Source organism: Protopterus annectens, chromosome 8.part0, assembly GCF_019279795.1.
Source record: "Protopterus annectens isolate FY-2018-M chromosome 8.part0, PAN1.0, whole genome shotgun sequence".
Classification (NCBI taxonomy): domain Eukaryota; kingdom Metazoa; phylum Chordata; order Ceratodontiformes; family Protopteridae; genus Protopterus; species Protopterus annectens.
Genome location: NC_056741.1, coordinates 933,551,792 through 933,565,791, shown reverse-complemented (window position 1 = coordinate 933,565,791; position 14,000 = coordinate 933,551,792). Strand labels below are relative to the sequence as shown.

Here is a 14,000-nt window from a genome sequence, read left to right as displayed (position 1 = left end):
GCACATCAGAAGTCAAATGCCATCAGAAATACTTGATGCAGGGATCTAAACCTCTTCAACAAAGCTCATCCCTGTTCATATCAATGTGCAACTTGGGTCTACAGGCAGGTAATAGCAAATTTACCCAAGGATTGCTCCCTGTATTACTAATGGGCAGAGACAGCTTCTAAATGCTTTATTCCATGATTGGGTTCTCTTAAATTATCCATGGTATCATCCCAGTTATTCTCACTAGGGTTAATATATAATTATTGATCACGGGATGGAAAAGACAGATCTAAAACCAAATGGGATAGATGAATTCCAGCACCAAAAGGAATACTGGCTAGGCTAGTACTTACCTATGAATATATAAACCTATAAGACTGCAACAGGTGTATCAACAAAATGGCACAAAGACTGTTAACATAGGATGGTGTGCATTACTGAGGTAAATCACCATCACTTATCATTCATATTTACATTCATATTTCAAAAATGACAGAGATACATGCTATTGAGGGCATGGGATAAAATGTCATGATGGGGGGGAGCACATTGATGTGTAATACACTGTACTGAAGCTATGGTTAATTGTTTGCTAGGAACTGTGAGACTGTAATATTTTCAAAGCTGCATTAATACTTCCAGAACCAATTAACATTCACACTATTACATGGATCAGTTGAAGACCTCGGTGATGTTGAAGAAAACTTTCGTTGATATTTTCACTGTAAGTTGTACATCTTGAGAGACATTCAATGTTATGTGTATTGTTAATTATACAAATGAGCATAACTTTAATTTTCATATTTTCGTAAATAAATCAACAAATAACCAAATACAAAAGAATTTCTTGTTGTCATTACAAAGTTCAAGACTTGCTGAAAAATGTGTTCTGAAGCTGTATGTCAAGGCTTTACCGTTAAGATATGAAACATTTATGAAACTTTATATAAAAAATATAATTATGGGTTTGTCTGTATAATTATATTACTGGAAAAATAATATGAATCTGCTGCCTGTTATTACAGTAAAGGATCATAGGATCATAGGGGTTTACTAGGCTATTGCCCCGGAGGTCATTTCAAGCCTAGCCATTTCATCCCAATGTAATACCATAGAAAAACTAGTCAATACCTAGAGTTGCATTTAGTGATGACTGCCCATGCCCAGGAGGGTTGTGGGCATTATCCCTGGTAAGCATTTACAGTGTCCCAGCCACTCGTCCAGGTTCCTCTTAACCAGTGTCATAGAGGTGCTCTGTTTCACCTGAACTGGCAGCCTGTTCCATAAATGTGGCAGTCACTAGGAGACAAATCTGTCCCTCCAACATGTCCTATTTATTGATTTGTAAAGGAGACTTTTTATTGATAATATTACTACTTGCACCTTTTTAATACAGTTCATAAGATATTGACATTTGTATGGCTTATGTTTTATTTAGCACTGAAAATGTCATGGAATGCAAGGATGTATGCAGGCTGCTAGAGGTGTGACATTTCACAGCTCAGAAGCATCAATTGCTTACTAATTAGCTACATATTAAATATTTAGTCCATATTGCTAAATGTTATAGCATTATTAGACTCTCTCCATATTGGTAACTTGAGCATTAAAATTATAATTTACTAAAACATGTTTTTAATACATATTCAAGTTTCAAAATACTCAATGCCCTGAGATTCTAACATTCATGGCAAATCATGTAGGAAAATGTGTGGCCATGACATACTCTTTCAGGTGGGTTCATATTAGCTTGTCGAACACTCAAACACACTTTGATCGGCAGTTAATATATGAAACTACAAAAGATTGAATGGCCAGAACAGTGATTTTTTTTTCTCCAAAAAATCGCTGTTCCCAAAAAAAAAAAAATCCACAAACAAAATATTTTTTTCTCTGGGAAAAAAATCACTGTTCCGGCCATTCGATGTTTTGCGGTTTCGTCTATTAGCTGTCAATCAAAGAACGTTCGCTCTTTTGAATATTCGACAAGTTAATAGGAACCCTTTCAGGTCAGGTTTGTGCCATGTAGCCCACTCATAGCTTATTGTCTTTAGCACCCCTTAGCCCTGCTGAACATTTGGACATATACTCAACAGCCATTCACTTCTGAGTTAAGCACAGCAAAGGAAGAGTTTTAAAAGAAAACTCACAGATCTGAGTAGTAAAACAGTTCCTTAATGGCTGGTTTAAATAATAAACATTATAATGCATTCACTATCCCATCTGCTTTAAAAAGACTCAACCATTCCATAGTTGTAAAGCCCTAAGGTTGGCATTGTATGAAGAAATGAATACTCTTTCTCCTTACCTTTATGAATTTCACTGGGTTTTGTAGTTTCCATAAGTTTGGTTGGTGTCTGCAAACTAGTTGATTCTGAAAGACAAGCGATACTTCTGTCTTAAATTAAATCTGTACTTTAGCATTAATCTCATGTATCTTAATGGCAGATCACAGATAAAGCGGATGCTAAAAACATGTTACATGTGTAGCGTAGACTGAATACATATGTTTTGTTTATCTACACTGTTGCTTTATGAAGCGTAGGTGCACAATCTTGGAGCACCATCATCAGTTTGTGTACACCCTTTTCTTATTAATATTCCCAGTGAAGTCCTGGAAATTCTCCATATCTGTGCTCCTTATTACAATAAGTAAATGTTCATGCATTGGACAGAAGCAAATACCTCAAAACAACCCATGGAATTCAAAAAATTAGATATTCAGAGGACAATGTTAATCAGCGCACATTCTTGTTAAAAAATATAAAAAAGTAAAAAATATATATATAGAAGTCAATCCAGCATGGGAATGAAATGCATTCATACCAGAATAAAAAAAAATAATACAGAAAATTCATAATAAGTAAAGCAGCAATATAGCTAGCTTAATGGAAAATGGAATTGCAGGCAAAGCATACCTGATTTTTTCTAAACTAATAAAGATAAGTCAACTCTAATATATAAAAAAAATCAATAAATGAACCAGCAATCAAAATAACCGGCAAGTCTCAAGACCGTTTGACCGTTTATTGAGTTGTAGATAAATGACAAAAAATGACTTAGCACTTTCACCCATTAACTTCACTGGGCATCCTCAGAGTAAAGCATAATTCCCACTTCATCCGTTTAATACAAGTGCAGCACCACCCCCCCTAATTAATGTCCAGTCAGATTATTCAATACATTAAATATTTAAATACTTAAATACTTAAAACAGTACATAACACACTAACAATATAATATACTTCTAAAAATATTAATATAAACATACATACATTATATAACCATACAGTTATTAAAAACTTTTAAATTAAATAAAATGAGATCTATGTTTTAGAATACTAGAAATGGAAATGTATTCATTAATTCCCTGGGGGTTAGAGACATCCAATCTCAATTGCCATAAACATTCTTTTGCTTCCAATAAAATCTTATAGTCACGCCCCTTATCATTTTGAGGAACTCGATCAATCACAAAAAATAAAATTCTTTTGAAATTCTGACACTTTAGACTATCCCCGGGATTCAAGAAGCTCGGCGCAAGGACAGTTTTAGCCTTGCGCCAAGCGTCCTCACTACAGATGGTGCAGCAGCGCTGTATGAATATGATTGAGGGCGTGCCGCCGCACCCTCGACGTGCACAGGAAATGTGTGCGAGTGCATGGGGCATGTACAAGTGCTCTACGGAGGCGTAAACATGCCCCGACAGTTGCAAAACCTACTATGCCTACTAGTAGAGCCCGCCTCTAATAGTAAATCAGTAATTCAGTGTCCGTGGATACCGAAATGTATGCTAAGCATACAAGAATGTCCATGAACAGCAAAATAAAATCGAAGTAGTAAACACACAAGCACGTAGTGGAATGTTGAGCCATGTCCCTAGAACTTTCACAATTAGATTCCCTGTGTCCCTATTATACATTTGAAATGCTGCAATATCGAAGGTGTAAGCAAAGTGCAGCATGTTTGCACATCGCTGCCCTCCGTCGAGCGTAGCTTATACATAAAATTCATTCAACTAGAGAAAAACATGCGGAATCAATGTAAATGTCAACTGTGTAGTGATTAGAGCATCCACCAAACGAACAGGCATTCACGGTTCGAGCCCAACAATAGCACATATCATTTTCCATGTGGAATGAATGTTGTTTTGCTGTAAAACCAACATAAGAGTATCGCATGAGATATTTAACCTAAATATCATTCAAGCAAAGTGGCACTGTCATAATGAATAAGGCACTAGTAAGCAGGTGTAAGCACAAATAAGCAGCAGTAAACACATATAAGTACCAGTAAACAAGTCTGAGTGCGCTTGCGCGGGTTTAAGCAGTGCCCAGCACAGGAAATGAATATAAGTATGTACAGAGATATAATATATATATATATATATATATATATATATATATACACATATATAAATATATATATATATATATATTTGTGTGTGTGCATATATATATATATATATATATATATATATATATATATATATATATATATATATATATATATATATATATATATATATATATATATATATATATTTATGAAGAAAGAATGACGTAACAATAAAGCATACAAAAGGAATGAGAAGGGAATCAACAGCAACCCCAGTATTATATAGCGCTGTCACCGTATGTCATATCAAGGTGGGCAGGAGTGAGCAAAGCACTGCTACTCACACCTTGATATGACATACGGTGACAGTGTATGTCATATCAAGGTGGGAAGGAGTGAGCAAAGCACTGCTACTCACACCACAGGCAGGATATTACCAGTGGGAGTAACATTGTTGATCTACTAAGTCTACTTTACACACAGAGGGTAGTCCCTGGTGGGACTACCCAAAAATTGATAGGCTATTTGGCCATCCGACCATTACACAAGCAAGGGCAGGTATGTTCAAGCAATAAATGGTGGGAGAGCCTGAGAATACATGGGTTGGGACAACATATGTGTAGGGCCCCTAATGCTTGGGAGAGGGCAATGTGTGGAGGTGTGTCATTGCTGCGATAACAACTGGACAATGGATGGTATGCATGTATGTTGAACTCGGGTGGGGTGGAGGAACCATGGGTATGAAATTATGGAGCCAGGCGTGTCAGGGTTGGATGGGCTGGTTCTAATCGGACCGCCCCGTGGAGGTCAGTGAGTTTGTTATAAGTATATATGCATACACACATGCAGACATCAATATGTAGAAGTATATTCTCTGTAACACATTCATTCCATTTGCAGACATAAATAACATGAATGTGCCCTTACAAACCTTGACAGTAGATAGAATAATATGTTTCAATAAAATGTATTTTGAAATGTCTAGCTTTAAGAAGGTGAGTCATTTTTGGTTGTAGCATGAAAATTAAAATTAAAATAAAAAATAAAAAATAAAAAATAAATAATAAATAAATAAAAAATAAGATTTAAATATAAATATAAATATACCAGATACCACATAATTGTAGACAACATAAGATATATTTATTTACAGTTATAATTGAGTTCTAAGGTGGTTATTATTTGTTGTGTATTTTGCGAAAAAGGAAATTCCATCTTTCATGGTTAACATCTAAAGGGGTTTATTTTATTAAGGCTTTCTATATATATCTTTTATAATAGATTATGGAAATAGCTCAAGAATAATCTGTGCGCTCACAAAGCCAATAAAAAACAGTTTTTAATTTTGTTATTTAAGTTTGTAAATATGTTTATTTTTTCATTGTTGAGTAATTATAGGGAATTCATAGGATATGATGTCACGCATACATATATCCTATATTAGTAAGGGTATATCTCTAGTGGTTTTGAATAATCATTTTCCATTCTTATTTCTATAATAATGGATTGTAAATTTTAATCATCATTTTAATATTATATATATTTATTATTTAATACGAGTGGTATATTTATTGTGTTATATTATGCAATCACTAATTTTAGAGTAGTTTATTTAATAGGACTCAATATAATACTTAGGTTTTGTGTTGCAATGAGTCCTTGTTGTTTTAGCAGTGCTTCATGTGGTACAAACTGGTTTATAATGTGTGTCTCTTTAATGATAAGTTTATGAGACACTATTTGAATTTAATTGAATAATTGTTTTTATTTGAGTATAAAATGGTGTTAATTGATTTAGTTGTTGTCTGATGAAGGTGAGGCACTGACCCCACCGAAAGTGCTAATAAAATCTGAATTTCTTTTATTGCTTTGACATCGCTCAGTTTGTTGCTCGCTTTCTTTTATAATATAGAATAATAGGTTGTGCATAAGAGGGAAGGGAGGAAACTGCTAAAATGCAGAAGTGTGTACAATTTCCGAAGTCAGTGCTGTGCTGAAAAACATCAAATGTGATGACTTTCCCACACATGGAATCATTCCTGGGATCTGCCTGCTATTGCAACGCCAATTACTAAACCGGTCTATTTGTAAAAGAAATACACTGACCACATACATAATTAGGCTCTCATGTGTAACGTGTGCATTACCACATAGCCATACTTATTAATTTATTGTAGTGTCATGTTAACAGAAGTAAGGATGTAATGAAGTATAGAGTCTAATCTTGACATAACCACATGCGTGTCCCATGTGGGACATCCCAAAAATTGCTAATAGCATCCTTTTGGTCGCTCATGTCACCAATGTTTGTGGACTAAAAGTTTGGGAGTTCTGAGGATATGTGGAGTGAGTCAACCGATGGGATGGGTCTATAGAAGTAGTGAGTAGCCAATGTTTAATGGTGTGGATACACCGCAAATCCAACTGGAGAATGGATGACTGCAGTGTTAGGGAGGCATTGGGGTGTGTGTTTGGGGAACCAGGAGCCATGGGTATATGAGTATATAAGCAAATGAAGTAGCACAGCAATAATGTATTGGTTAGAGTAACCGCCTAACGGACAAACATTCCCATACCGAATCCCACTGCATCACATACCATTTACCATCGGTAATCTGTACATGAACATATTGAGACATCTGTCCTCTGTATAACCTGCAAAATAACAATTAAAAGTTAACTGGAGCAAAGTGTCAGTGTCATAATGAACAAGGCACTAGAATAAAGGTTTAAGTATATATAAACACCAGTAAACACGTGTAAGTGCGTTTGTGCAGGGTATGCATTGCTTTACAGACACACACACACACACATATATATATATATATATATATATATATATATATATAAATATATATATATATATAAATATATATATATATATATATATATATATATATATATATATATATATATATATATATATATATATATATAGTTGCAGACATATACGTATATATAATACTTATTGTTTTGTGTTGCAATGAGAGCCTAATTATGTATATATATATATATATATATATATATATATATATATATGTGTGTGTGTGTGTGTGTGTGTGTGTGTGTGTGTGTGTGCATAGATATACACAGATATACAACTATGATAGGAAACAGCACACATGAATGACATATGTTCACAGGCTATGACAATGGAAATGAGGGGCCCAAGCAAGAAACATGAAACATGTAGCATGACCTTTCACCCCCCCCCCAGCTGGACATGGAAAACATACACACAAACCCGCAAACAATGTAAATAGTCCACTGCTCCCCAGACCACAGGCAGGATACAACCGGGGGGGTACACAGTGCACCCGTGAAATCTAATCTTGGAACACAGACAGATGCGTCCTTTGCGGGACACCCAAAAAATTTCCAAAACCAAAAGAAGGTGATACACCGACCATTCAGGCTGGGGTGTATACATACCCAGAATACAAGGGTGGGAAAGCCTGATGATCCATGGGTCAAGACAATTGTATGACATGGGTTCCGTGAAGTGGAGAGTGGGCAGCGTGTAGTGGTGTGTTCAGAATGGATCAGGACCCAGAGCAAGGAAGGGTGCTGTAGAGGAGGTGTGGGTGGGGGAACTATGGGTAGCTACTTATGTGTCTAGGTGTGCAGGTGTTGGCTGATGTGTGTCTATATGGACAGCCCCAGGGATGTAAGCAAACTTGTTCACTGGGCAGAGGCATTGCCCAACGAGCAGCCACACCCACTACGAGTCCCACTGCAGCAAAGTGTAATCTATATGACAAGGAATGGAATAACCAGATGTAGATGTATATATGTAGAGGTGTGTGTGTGTGTGTGTGTGTGTGTGTGTGTGTGTGTGTGTGTGTGTATATCTACCAATAGTGACATAGAAATAAGCCTCTCCCTCTCCGTAGTACAAATGTATACACACAGAGACAGAATACATATACATACCCACATATAAATATATACATATGCAGACACCCATAGACCCAATTGTTGTTAGATATATATATATATATATATATATATATATATATATATATATATATATATATATATAGCAATATATAAATATATACATGTATGCATACATATACAGATATATCTGTATATAGTAATGTATATATATATATATATATATATATATATATATATATATATATATATATATATGTGACTGTAAATATACACATGTATATAGCTAGGATATGATACAGCAGTTACGAGTTAGATATGTTCACAGGCCGTGCATATGGGGGTGAGGGGTCCAATAAACAAACGTGTAACAAGTAGCATCAACCCCCCCAGCTAGGCCGGTGAGACATACAGACACACAATAAAAGTAAACACACCATTGCTTTCCAGACCTCCAGCAGGATACTACCAGTGGGAGAGACCTGCCAGGTCTAATCTTGAAACATAGACATTGATGTCCCTTATGGGACACCTATAAATTAATGATCATCAGAGGCAGTCCTGGTAATGATTCATCAAACCAGGCTGTAGATGTACACGAACCAGTAGGTTGTGCAAGCCTGATAACCCATGGGTCGACACAACGTACGACATATGTCCCAAAATGGGGAGAGTGGGCAGTGTGTAGTGGTGTGTTTATACCCCACCTTCACCTACAGTAAGGATGAGTGCTATAGAGAAGTGGCAGGTGGGGGAACTGTGGGTATGCAATTATGGGCCTAGGCGTGCAGGTGTTGGCTGGTGCAGTCATATTAGGACTGCCCCGGGGATGTAAGTAATATTCTGAAATGGGCATAGCTGATGCCCATACCTCTCAACCCCTAAGAGCAAATCCACTGGACAGGGCATAAACCACTGGGAGAACAAATAGGGACCATACATCTGAACTGTCCCCGATTTCCAGGGACGTCCCTGATTTCGGCTCATTTTCAAAATCTGTCCCACTTAATCCCTTCTAAAACTAGTGACTTTTGGAGGAAAGGTGGTGAATTACACATAATGAATAATGACAACAATTAAGAGTTATAAACATCATTTACCTCAGAAAATGTATATGAATTCATATGCTCTGAGTCTGTGTCAGGTTAATAGCACCAGTAATTTACATGTGTCCCTGATGTTGTTATGATGTGTCCCTGATTCAGTTGGTATTTTTCCCCAATCGTATGAGAAGTCTGATAGGGACAGAAAGCACATATTCCACTGACAGCCTTAGAAAGATGATAGAATATTAGGTATGCAGTAGCATGACTCGGCTGAAGGATGTGGGTTCCAAAACCCAATTACTTGTTTGTGTTGAAGAGTGTCAGTTCCCATGTATTAGCCAGACAGGTCCAGATTGTAAGGGGAACACACCAATAATATGAATCAAACTCTGTATAGGCGGCGGATTCCATACAGTCTAACAGCATGCTTTTGCCTAATGGGCAGCCATTCCCGATACTGTAGGCATGTAATCCGATGTAATAGGCATCACAAGGTAATATTATAGTCCTCACTCCCACCCAGGGGTGTGAGTGTCAGATGCAAACACCAAATGCAGTGCATTTACAAGTGCGGGAGCCTGTTTGGCCGCCAGTATGCAAGTATTACACTGGTGAAGCAATGTAGAGGCTAAATGAGTGTAAGAAACTGTAACCGGAGGTTAGCATTGCTTAGCTCCATGCAAACCCACACACACCCACTCACAACTGCTTTAATGTGCCTTAATCACTCCGTATCCAATGGCCTTGTTCTGCCCAGCAACAAAATAAATGGCCTCTGCAAGGCTCGACACCAGGACCCTGCACACACAGCTATTGTGATTTACCACTAAGCCATGGCAGATATACAGACACTGGATCTTATCACAAACATATCATCCAGCGCAGTCATTCAACAGTATAGGAAATGTATTTCATTATGTAGATGTATGTTTAAGTGTTTATGTCCAGATATAGATACATACACATATATAGATATATCAAGGACATCCCATGTGACAACAAAGCGTTACAAAGGAATGAAAAGGGAAACACCAGCAACACCTGTATTATGTAGTGGTGTTGTCCTATGTAATATCAAGACTCCCTCAGACAGACATGTGTCATTAATACATGCAAACATTTGTACATTGGCCAAATACATCACTCTGTGCATTTTATTTACATTAACACAACAGTTCCTATCCAATCATTATGTGAGAACAGTACTCTTGCAAGGTGCTGTGTGCGACATCATCATCATGAAAAAGGTAAATGGGGTAATCATAGAGGGACCGGTAGTGTTGTGTGTACAATGGGGCCATCTGCATCACATGTACCTGGAACCTTTAGGAGGCATGTGCATACCAGGATCATGTGCCTGAGAGACAGGGGTGAGGACAACTGGAATATGTTGTGATGCATATTAAAAGGGCTACATGTGTTCAGTGGACACGTGTGTGAAATGGACAGCTAAGTATGGGGCAAAGCAAATGTTGTTCTAGGAACAGACTGGCCTTTTGTTTCCATAGGGTGAGAGTGGAATGTGGGGTAAGGAGAGTAGGTATGCTCGTGGAGGATAAGTTGGGTAGGATGACAGACAAGACAGCATACAGGGTCGGTATATGACACATGTGGGAGGATACACCTTAGATGGGGAGGGGTGTTCGGCAGTCACAAGGCCATGAGCCCCCAGATGGAAACAGTGGGACGGAGGTCTCCAGCCATGGGCAGCCACCACTGCACCAAAACAGCCACAAAGGTGGCAGTTCTGGGGGCTGTCTAGGAGGGGCAGGCCCACCCTGTAAATGTGACACTCTGCACTCGAGCTGGCGTATCTGGCCTTGAAATCCCTTATTGAGCTCCCTACGCACCACATTTGGGACTGTGTGACAGCGGACATTATTCTGTCCAGACCTGCTTCCAGGGGGGACAAGCTCCATCCTCAGTGGCGGTTCCACCAGAAGGTGGTGCAGAGCCAACAGAGGTGGAGGTCCAAGGCTGGGCCCCAGATGTGCTACTGCCTGGTGCCATGGCCAGCTGAAGTGGGACAGGAAGTTCTGCCTGGACCTCCAAACCCATACTGCCTATGGTGTTGCAGTTTAAACACACATATGGCTTAGTAATAGTCAACAGCATTCAGGATTACTTATAACATCATGCATAGATATGACCATCAACCCAACACAACAGATGGTATACATTTGCAGAGGGAGCCCAACACATGCATATATACTGCATGACATCTGTACAAAGTGTAGAAGACTTGTGACTGCAGCTATGAATAGTGACCCATTACTGGCATGTCACTGAGAACCACAGACAGTGTCTGTCATACCACTGTTTCATGTGACATATGTACAATCAGGGATGCGATAGCAGTAACTCATCACTATCACCATGTACTAACTGCAATCCTCATACTATGCTCCTGCAGTTCACAGATGTGTGTTCAGTGAGTAACACAGGAAACAAATGGTTCCACACAGTGAACAGTCCACAGATGACCCTACAAATGGAGGCCCCTCAGAAACAGAGTACTGTCTTGTCAGTTTTAAATCATGCAGAATAGCCATTACCACACACAACTTGTTAAACAGGCAGTAGTCTCAATGAAGCATAGCTACACTTACATGTTGTAGTCATGTCTGGCACATCACCCTCCTGTATTTAGGCTATTTCCCACTGTGTATGTAGTTTGAGGAACATTGAGATATCATCTGTGATGCCGTTTACCAAACACCAGATCCAGGTACCACTCACAGCGACTGCCATGGGCAAACACCAACATGATGTTCCTAGATATTGTACTGTGTTTCCATGCGATTGGCTATGGGAACATCATCACAGCTGTTCCACATGCAATCAGCTAGAGAAAGACTGCAAAAGGTGCAGAGGCCATCACCTGATCATGACCATCACTTACAAAACACAAGTTGCTGCTGAGCAGGTGTACATCTTCACATCCACCAGAGAGTGTGTGGGAGGGACAGACAGAGGCAAAGTACATCAGAGAAGGGCTTGGAGACTAAAACCTAAGCATTGTCTGTCACACACCTACCAGTAAAGGGGTACAAACCCCTGACTGACTAGTCATTACTATTACAAGTGCATGCAGTTGCTCCATGTGCCACAAAGCTTACATGTTGGTGTGCTGTAAGAACATATATGTGTGCTGGTGAGCGACATCTGCAACAGAGATATAGTAGACATACATTAGGTGTAGCACACATGGCTGTCCACATGAACGGATGTCATTGCCAACACAACCACACTCTCTAATGGACTCACATTGACACACTTTGCCAGGCCCACAAATACACTTCTTAACTACTTAGTTTGCCACACTGCAGTAATGCACAGGTACTACATGCACCACAGGGGATATCTGGATGTTCTATGGGCTAGGGCATGTTTATGTTTTTGACATCAGTAGGTATGCCAATGGGAGTTATACTGGGAGTGACTGTGGTTGGGAGCATCATACCTCACATGCAGACACAAGGTGCCAGTACTGACATGCATGTGTGCATTGCTTCATGGGTGTGTAGTGGTTGGCTGTGCAAGATGGCTGTACAAGACTGGGTGAGGGGTAATCCTTGGCATCACGCCATCTGATAATGGTGTGCAGTGTGGTACAGGGGTGTAGTGTCTGCAATGTCCCACACAGATGGGTATTGTATAAACTGTCCTGACATCCTGGTTACCATTGTGTATGTCCATAGCTTGGCAATGCATGCCATGTCTGTGTTTAATAGTCCTTGACATGGACATTGCCTGGGATATGCATGTCCCACAATAATGTACAGTGACATGTACAAGTGTACCTGGTTTCGCGCACATGTGTCCACAGATTGTTATCCTCAGATATGCCAATACTGGCCTGGTGTGGCAGGACCTGCTTATAGACAGCAGGTTGACCCTGCACCTGCATTGATAGCATGATAAAGGTATTCCCTGGTGTCAGTGGCATCAGTCCATACAGGGCACATAGGTAAGGCATCGTATAGCCTCTGTGGATCACATTTGATGGCACCACATATTTTGCAGGCATCCAGTGGGGAACATAGTGAAGGCACATTGTCCGCAATTATGTGCCTATTGTACTGCTTTACAGGGTGCCACCTCTGCAGCCCACTGCAATCACACCATGCCTACTATCTGTCATCAATGTGCAGGGTGCTAGCAACATAGGGGGATATTCTAGGCAAGTGTGTTTGTGTATGACACATGGGTTCAGAACGTATTCTGGGTAATAGTAGGGCTGCATACTTTGTTCACCAGGCCTTTTGCCAGATGTAGGGGAATGACTTGCCAACACAGTCCCTTGGCTGACTGACATCTGTACTCCTCGTGAGGTGGGCATCGTGACATATAATATGGACACCATATAGGAAAACTACAAAATCCACTCTCCAACATGTCCAGTGGCTAGACATTCAACGCCACCTCCACAAAGGCTCTGACTGTCAAACACACACACACACACCCGCCATGTCTTGGAATAGAACCCCTACCTAACTAATATATCACACTACAGCATTATGCAGTTACAGCATGCGCTATGGAGATTACTAGGTTACAGCAGTCCCAGAGGTGTGTTACTAGGTGGGTGACTACAACAGGCTTGCCAAACGTGGTTATGTGAACTGTAAGGAGTGTGCATACTCTAAAAATAATTGTTCCTTTCACAGGCAAAGAGAGAGAGACACACACACACACAATTGGCCTCTCTTGAAATAGAACCCCTACCTA

General features: G+C 39.4%; 1 protein-coding gene across 2 annotated transcripts in view; it reads right to left on the bottom strand.

Moving 5' to 3' along the window:
• LOC122809164 (FXYD domain-containing ion transport regulator 5-like) overlaps positions 1–14,000 on the bottom strand; it is a 646,566-nt gene that overhangs the window by 226,193 nt on the left and 406,373 nt on the right. For both annotated transcript variants that reach the window (XM_044080450.1, XM_044080452.1), the window contains one exon: positions 2,297–2,362. In XM_044080450.1, coding sequence (XP_043936385.1) covers positions 2,297–2,362 — 66 coding nt within the window. The remainder of the gene's footprint in view (positions 1–2,296; positions 2,363–14,000) is intronic.